We start from the raw sequence: 7,552 nt of genomic DNA, 5'->3' as shown, positions 1-7,552 counted from the left end.
ACAAGCATGACGGTGGTAGTTAGACGTGTCAAGTGTAAATATGAGAGAATATGGTCTTCGTGCACTCGTTTCTTTCTCCTCTCCCCCAAAATCGAGTTAAACCTCAAAATGGTCCCTGAGATTGGTATCGTGCACTAAAATCGTCCTTGAGATTCTAATTGCACTAATTACGTCCCTGAGATTAACAAAAGTGCACCATGTTAGTCCCTGATCTATTTTTCATTAACAACGTGATGACATAGCTTGATGGCATGGATTGTTATTGACACGTGTCACTCCATGGTTTGGCCACGTGTAATTGTATGATTATGTGGTGACTAGTGACACATGGCATGCTGATGTGGATGGTTATACCATGTGTCACAATGGTATTTAGCCATGTGTCTGTTTGTGCCACGTGTCGCAATAGTATTCGTCCACGTGTCGTTCATTATGTCATCATTGTAGATGCACCAAATCAGTCCCTCACTCTGCATTAAGTGACTCATTTTAGTCCCTAAATTAAATGTCGTGCACCAAACTAGTCACTTCACTAATTTTTTCTCATTTTTTTAAAATTTAAAATTTTCAATATCTTAGATGCACTAATTTTAATTCTATTTTTTCATATATCATTTAAATACAAGTGTTTTCATAAAAAAATTTAAGATTTTAGTTTTAATTATATAATTTTTTTCTATAATAATTTAATATTGATAAATTTTGTAATATATAAGTATGTTATTATAAAAAAAAGAATTATATGATTGGTTAGATACATTTTTTCATCAAAAAATGTGTTTTTAATAAAAAATTAATAATTAAAATAAATAATTTTTTTGTTCTTATGAAATACACGTTTCTATTGTGTAAATGGACTAGACTGAAGACACATCAAGTACCTTCACTACCATCTCCGACCTTTTCAGTCTAGACAAAAGTGGTCGGAGATAGTAGTGAGCATACTTGAAATGCCTTCACATAAACTCCAAGACGAGGATTAGGGGTATCTGCAAGAGAAAAAATATTTTATAAAAGCACTAAAAGAGGTCAAAGATGGTAGTGAGAGTGCTTGAAATGCCTTCACGTTAACTCCAAAACGGCGGTTAGGGGTATTCGCAAGAGAAAAAATAATCTATAAAAACACTTATATTTAAATAACATGTGAAAAAATAAAATTGAAATTAAGACATTCAGAGATATTAAGAATTTTAAATTTATAGAAAAAAAGGAGAAGGTGAAGGGACTAGTTTGGTGCATGACATTCAATTTCAGGAACTAAAATGAGTCACTTAATGTAAAATGAGGGGCTAATTTGATGCATCTAGAACGATGCCATAATGGACGACACGTGGACGAATACTGTTGTGACAGTGGTACAACTATCTACATCCACATGTCACGTGTCATTGGTCACCTCATAATCATACCATTACATGTGGTCAAACCATAAAGTGACATGTGTCACTAACAACCTACATCATTAAGTTATGTCATCATATCGTTAATGAAAAATAGATTAGGAACTAACATAGTGCACTTTTATCAATTTGAAAGACAAAATTAATGTAATTAAAATTTCAATGATAATTTTGGTACACACCAATTTCAAAGACTATTTTAAAATTTAACTCTCCAAAATCCGTTGCTCTTAGAAATTAGAACATTGAAAAGTGTGAAAGCAAGGCACACATGGGATGAGAAAGAGAAAAGAGAAAGCGAGCCGTTGGTACACGCGACAAACAAGCCATAATAATAAAAGTTAAGTAATCTAATTAAACGTTTAAATAACATGACTTTTTAAAAAAATGTACTAAGGTTATTTGTCAAATTTTTTTATAAAAATATATAAAAGTTAAGTGCCAATATATTTATGATGTATTTATTAAATTAAAATATATTTTAAAATTTTATTAATAATAATTTTTTCATATATCTTTATAACATATGTTATAATTTTTTTATTTGATTATTTATTTAAAAATGATGCTAAGAAGTAAATTTTTTCCATCAATATTAATAAATTTTTAAAATTTGTTATTTATTTTAAATTTTAAATTCAAAAATAAATTTTAATTCTAAATTATAAATTATAAATTATAAATACTAAATTTTAAAAAAATATTTGATTAATACTTATGCATATAAATTTAAGGTTTCAGTCATAGTTTAGCTCATAGTTATCATATCTACTTTATCTTATTCGTTCTTTAAAGAGCAATTTTGGTGTAGTTTTTTCTTTTCCAAATATTTAGCTCCATTGTTCATAAATTTTTTTTTTCTAAGAATGTAGAAATTTTTAAAATTAAAAAAAGTTGACTAATTTTAACAGATTGATTTGTATATTTTTTATTCAAATAAAAAATAATAATTTTAAAATAAAGATGGGTTTAATGCGATCCGAAAGCAACGTTCCGCAAAGTTATCCAGAAATAAATTGTAGCGGTAGGTGACCACTGAAGGAAGTAAAATTACATTTGGGTCCATCTTTCATTTATCATAGTAACGTGTATTTGGGATTTTATTTTAGCGTGAGTTTTGTCGTATATGGGAAGCGTCAACCCCACAAGTGTAAAGGTAAGCGGAATGAGCTACGAGCATTTATTCAACGCCAAGTTTCTATAAATGTAATCCCACAAGTCTTCCGCTTCTTCCATTTATCTACTTTAACGTTCTTTCTTTCTTTCTTTCTTTCTTAGCCTAGGTTCTTCTGAGAGTGTGAGTGAGTTTTTAGGTTTGTTCTTTGTTCTTTGTTCTTTGTAGGCACTGAAGAGGAAGAAAACTATATAGCTGAAGAAAGAGCGTGTGAGTGAATTTTTCCTCTGCTCTCTCTCTCTCTCTATCTCTCTGTGATTAGGCTGGTGCAATTAATTTAATTCATGTTATTTCCATGCGCGTTATTGTTATGGTGTAATAATTAAGCATGCAGCATGCATTTGTTGAAATGAGAAAGTAAGATTAATGTACGGTTGTATTATCGGGTGCTGAATTGTTTGGTTTTGAAGGTGATGGCGTGTTGGATCCTTAATAGAGCGCGTGCTAATTACCGTGTTATCCATTGTTTAGGATTCCAACATTTTCACGGTTTAGATCTGTCTTCTCCGTATATAATTAATTAATTATGAAAGCTCTCTATTTTAATATTATTTGTCATCTAATGATCTAATTAAACAATAATTACATGAGTCGGATTCTAGATTTAGGTTTTATAATAATCCGTTCTGTTTTTGAAACTCGATCTTTCTATTGTGATAGGTGATAGGATTTTGAGTTGAATTCCATTATTTTTCAAATGTAGAAGAATGGGAATAATAGATTATTGAAAGTCCTTATAGAAGAAAAGGTTAAGTGAAATTACTAAACGGGATAATTAAAGGTTACTTATTGGAAAGTGTAAATCCTTAGGTATCTTTCCCACTTGAGTATGACTGAAATCTGTGTTGTTGTGGTGACTGTGTGACCTGCAGAGGATTCGGGCAAGGCATTGAAGTTGAAGTGTGGAAGAGTTTTTAAGAGGTTGTTTCCACTAAAGGAATGGAGGTATATGGTAAATCTATGGTTGCAGCTCCTGCAAATGTTATTTATATGTCGAGTATTTTGGGCCGTGATGGACCAAATCCTGTGCATAAGTGTGACTGGAAATGTCAAAATGAAAATGTTTGCGGGAACATGTATCGCTGCAAGCTAACAGGGCTAACGCATATCTGTGATAAAAACTGTAACCAGAGAATTTTGTATGATAACCACAGCTCGCTTTGTAGAGCAAGTGGTCAAATTTTCCCCCTTACACCAGCAGAGGAACAAGCAGTGAGGGGTGTTCGAAGAAAGCTCGATGCAGAAAATTCATCTTCTGATGGCTGTGGTTTTAAGCGTAGACGGGATGCACAATTCCATACTTCTCCTTTCGAGAGATCTTTTTCTGCTGTCAGTCCTATCTGCAGCCAAGTTGGAGATGGCATGGATATGAGCTAGATACATATTTCCTTCCTTTTTGGATCTTTTTTTCTTTTTCCCTTTTATTATCAGATGAGTATCAATAACAGCACTTGAATAAATGGACTACCTATTGGTGGACAACATGCATGTCTATCTACTTTGAGAACTCCTTATATTTCCAGTAATAATGTAATGTGGCACTTAAAAGTAGCTTGACTGTTTAGTATTCAGATGACTTTAGTTTCTTGCTTACATTGTTAGGAAGCAGACATTTAGCTACAAGATGAAACTCAGACTTTATGATGCCTGGATTTGATTTAGGACCTGAAATGATGTACTATGTATCAGCATTCATCAATTTACTTAACTGTAACCCTTTTCTAGCTGGCTATTTTGTAGTTTCTAGCGAATATCTAATTGCAATGCATAACTTTCCAAGAGTTGGTGTGTTAATTACTAATACTACTGCTGTGAGTTGCACTATTTTATTTTAGATCTTATTTATCTTAATTCCATTAGAATAGTGCACCATTGGCAGTCATGTCCATTAGGCTGATAATTCTAATCAGGGTCATTTTGATAACCTTGATCAATGCAGGCAAGGTTTCTTATATGCTCAAAATAGTCAAGTATGAAGTATGTGAAAAACACTACTCTTCTTTTTTTTTTCTTTTTTCCTTCCTGAATGTCTTCCTACTTTTGCATAATCACCAGAGATGAAATAGCTTACATTTTTAAAATTGTCATTCTATTATCTTTTCTTTACATCCTCTAATTAATTGCTGGCTGTCTGAGTTTAATGTTACTTGTGCAGGTTCAGAAGCATGTACTATCAAGGAGCTTTATAAACATTTGTATTGCAGATAAATATATAATTGGTTTATACTAAAAAATGAAATATTGATACCTATCTGCTTATTTTCTAGATGTAGGAACAAGCATTGCCACTTATGCTAAAGTTTGCATCTACTGGAGTTTGGGTAGGAGGATGGTTATGGGGTTGTGAAGAATCTTGAGATTCCACAGGTACTCCAGACAGGAAGTGACAGACAGATGGTTACGATGTCCTCGCTTTGCAAGTTTTAATGAATCTATTAAGATTTGAAAACTTGGAAAGTATATACCCAGTTACATGTTAAATGAGACCACATTTCTTCATCCACCAAATCAGATTATCATCTATTGGGTGTGACATTTATTGGGCGAAAAGAGGACTTGATCAATGCAGACTTGCATTTCCTCTGTATATTTGAGTACTGGAATTTTGAAATTTTGATGCCATAAATTTGTAATGGTAACCATGGCTGTTAGTGGAACATTTTGAAAAAAACAAGTATTGAATCCATCATCGACCAAAGATAGTAAAAATTTCATATATAAGCTACTCTCATTGAGAGTCGAACTCAAGACCTCCCGCTTACTAAACGGGTGCTCTAACCAACTGAGCTACAAGAGCTTGTTGGTATTAATAGCTTAAAGGATTTTAAACATTTGCTTTGAAATGGCATATAATTTGTTTTATGAATAAATTTAAGGAAAAATTACATAAATAAAATGAATTGGTTTGGAATTTATCCAATTGTAACTTTCTGAAATGAAAGAAATGTTTGTAACTTTTTTTACTCTATATAAACTGCTATTGGATGTAGGGATTTTAACTTAAACGTCTGCTACAGATTAGGGCAAATTACGTAAGAGGTGTTAAGCAGAAATTACTATTTGCTATAACAATTTATGAAAAAACGTTGGTATGCATAATTTGTGGGAGACTCTAACGGTTTACGTAAAGTTAGTTATTCTTAGGTAAATTTTAATGTGTGAAATTATTTATAATCTTTAAATGTGATTGAATTAACACTTGAGTCTTTTTTCATTATAAATATAAATAGTAAAATTAAATTGACTAATTCTATTTTAAATCAGTTAATTATCCTCACTATTAAGATTAGTTATATATATATACACTACATTTGATATATATTGGTATAACAAGCAATTAAGATATAAGAATGTTTGGAATAATAAAATAATTCCAATTGAAAATTAGAATTAGTAACATAATCAGAAAATAAATTACTATTATTTTATTTTTATTATTATTATTATTATTATTATTATTATTATTATTATTATTATTATTATTATTATTATTATGAGTTAAGAAATAATACTAAATAATTATCTTGTGATGATGATTTATATGAAGCTTGAATAAGCCAAAAAACTAACTATTATAATGATCTTTATCATTCTACACTAAATATGTATATTTAAAAAAAATTAAAAAATTGTTATAAAATATTTAAGCAAATTATTTTATATTTCATTTATTTGTAAATTTTTTTATCGCAAAAGACATGCACAAATATATCATTATTATACAATACCATTTTTTTACCTAATCTGTTTGACTTTGTTTTTATTTGTGTATGTATATTGATGAGATCGGATCTGATTGGCATACTAATAAGATCAAATTACAAATTTCAGGTAAATTTTTGCATATCCTAAGAATCCACAAAATATAAATAAATAAGTAAATATTCCTTTTATGTTTTATTTTAATTAATAATTATCACATATGTTGTATTATTTTATTTTTATTATTTAGAAAAAGTATGTTTAATAATATTTTAGGAGTTAAAAGAGTTAAAAAAAGAAATTTTATTGATTTTTTAATAAAAATAAAATTTTTAAAATAATTTATATTTTGCAAATATATCCGAGTTACAAATTTGTGGATCAGATCCAAACTAAAAAAATGTAAATAATGAATCTGATCCGATGATGTTAGTGCAGATTAAATCAAAATTTTGACGATTCGATCCACATTGGCATCTAATACAATTCTTATCTATTTAATAAATCCTCTTTTTACCTTAAATTGTCAAAGATAGTATTTTAATTTATGTTCTATTAATTGGATCTCTAAATATCTCCATTTTTTTTCAATTGCCTTGCATTTGTATTTGTAGAGAAACCATATTTACGTAAACCGAGCCTCTCACGACGCGCATACCAACGTTTCTTCATAAACCGCCGTAATCCACGCTAATCTGTAACAAATCACGTTTAAATTAAAACCGCTACAGCTAGTAGTGGTTTACATAGAACAAAAAAAATTGCAAACATATCCTCCAAAAAGTTGCAATTGGATAAATTCTAAACCAATTCATTTTAATTATATAACTTGTCCTAAATTTAATAGATAAAATTACATACAAAATGAATTCATAAAAATTCTCACTTCATTTTTACTTCTCAATCAAATATCACTTAGAAAAATGGATTTCTTCCGGGCAAGCTTTTAAATTTGTTTATAATAAGTTTGCGAAAAATTTGCTACCAAAACTCCAAGTTTTCTCGAAAAGTTTAAGATATACAAGATTGTCTCAGGAAAGATTCTCTCGCAACCTTAGTCTTCGCGGTGGATAATTGCTTAATTTGCATACTCGAGGTTGAGGGAGATTGAGGTCAATTTCTATTTTCACCATTGAAAAGCAATTTTGCTTCCCATAAAACCTTGGTAAAAGTCAAAATTCTATTTCTACCTTTGGACTTGGAAACACACCAAATAATCCATGCAAATTCTTACAAGGTTCAACCTAGGGAGTTCTATACCCGATTCTACGAGGAA

General features: G+C 30.0%; 1 protein-coding gene and 1 non-coding gene across 2 annotated transcripts; one reads left to right on the top strand and one right to left on the bottom strand.

The window, feature by feature from the left end:
* The first annotated feature begins 2,580 nt into the window (after positions 1–2,580).
* LOC112715778 (uncharacterized) lies at positions 2,581–4,353 on the top strand. The gene is made up of 2 exons (XM_025767599.3): positions 2,581–2,784; positions 3,447–4,353. Exon 2 carries the CDS (start codon positions 3,514–3,516, stop codon positions 3,949–3,951), a length of 438 nt encoding a protein of 145 aa, XP_025623384.1. The 5' UTR covers positions 2,581–2,784; positions 3,447–3,513; the 3' UTR covers positions 3,952–4,353.
* Positions 4,354–5,297: 944 nt separating this feature from the next.
* On the bottom strand, positions 5,298–5,371 carry TRNAT-AGU (transfer RNA threonine (anticodon AGU)). Its single transcript has one exon. It is a non-coding gene; the product is annotated as a tRNA-Thr (tRNA).
* Positions 5,372–7,552: the final 2,181 nt, after the last annotated feature.

The sequence above is a fragment of the Arachis hypogaea genome, chromosome 10 (assembly GCF_003086295.3).
Source record: "Arachis hypogaea cultivar Tifrunner chromosome 10, arahy.Tifrunner.gnm2.J5K5, whole genome shotgun sequence".
Classification (NCBI taxonomy): Eukaryota; Viridiplantae; Streptophyta; class Magnoliopsida; order Fabales; family Fabaceae; genus Arachis; species Arachis hypogaea.
Note: the sequence above shows the minus strand (reverse complement) of the source record. Positions and strands in the feature narration are given on the sequence as shown.

What these genes read in the sequence shown, in the direction of transcription:
- LOC112715778 (XM_025767599.3), top strand. Translation starts at nt 3,514, where the DNA reads ATGGAGGTATATGGTAAATCTATGGTTGCAGCTCCTGCAAATGTTATT.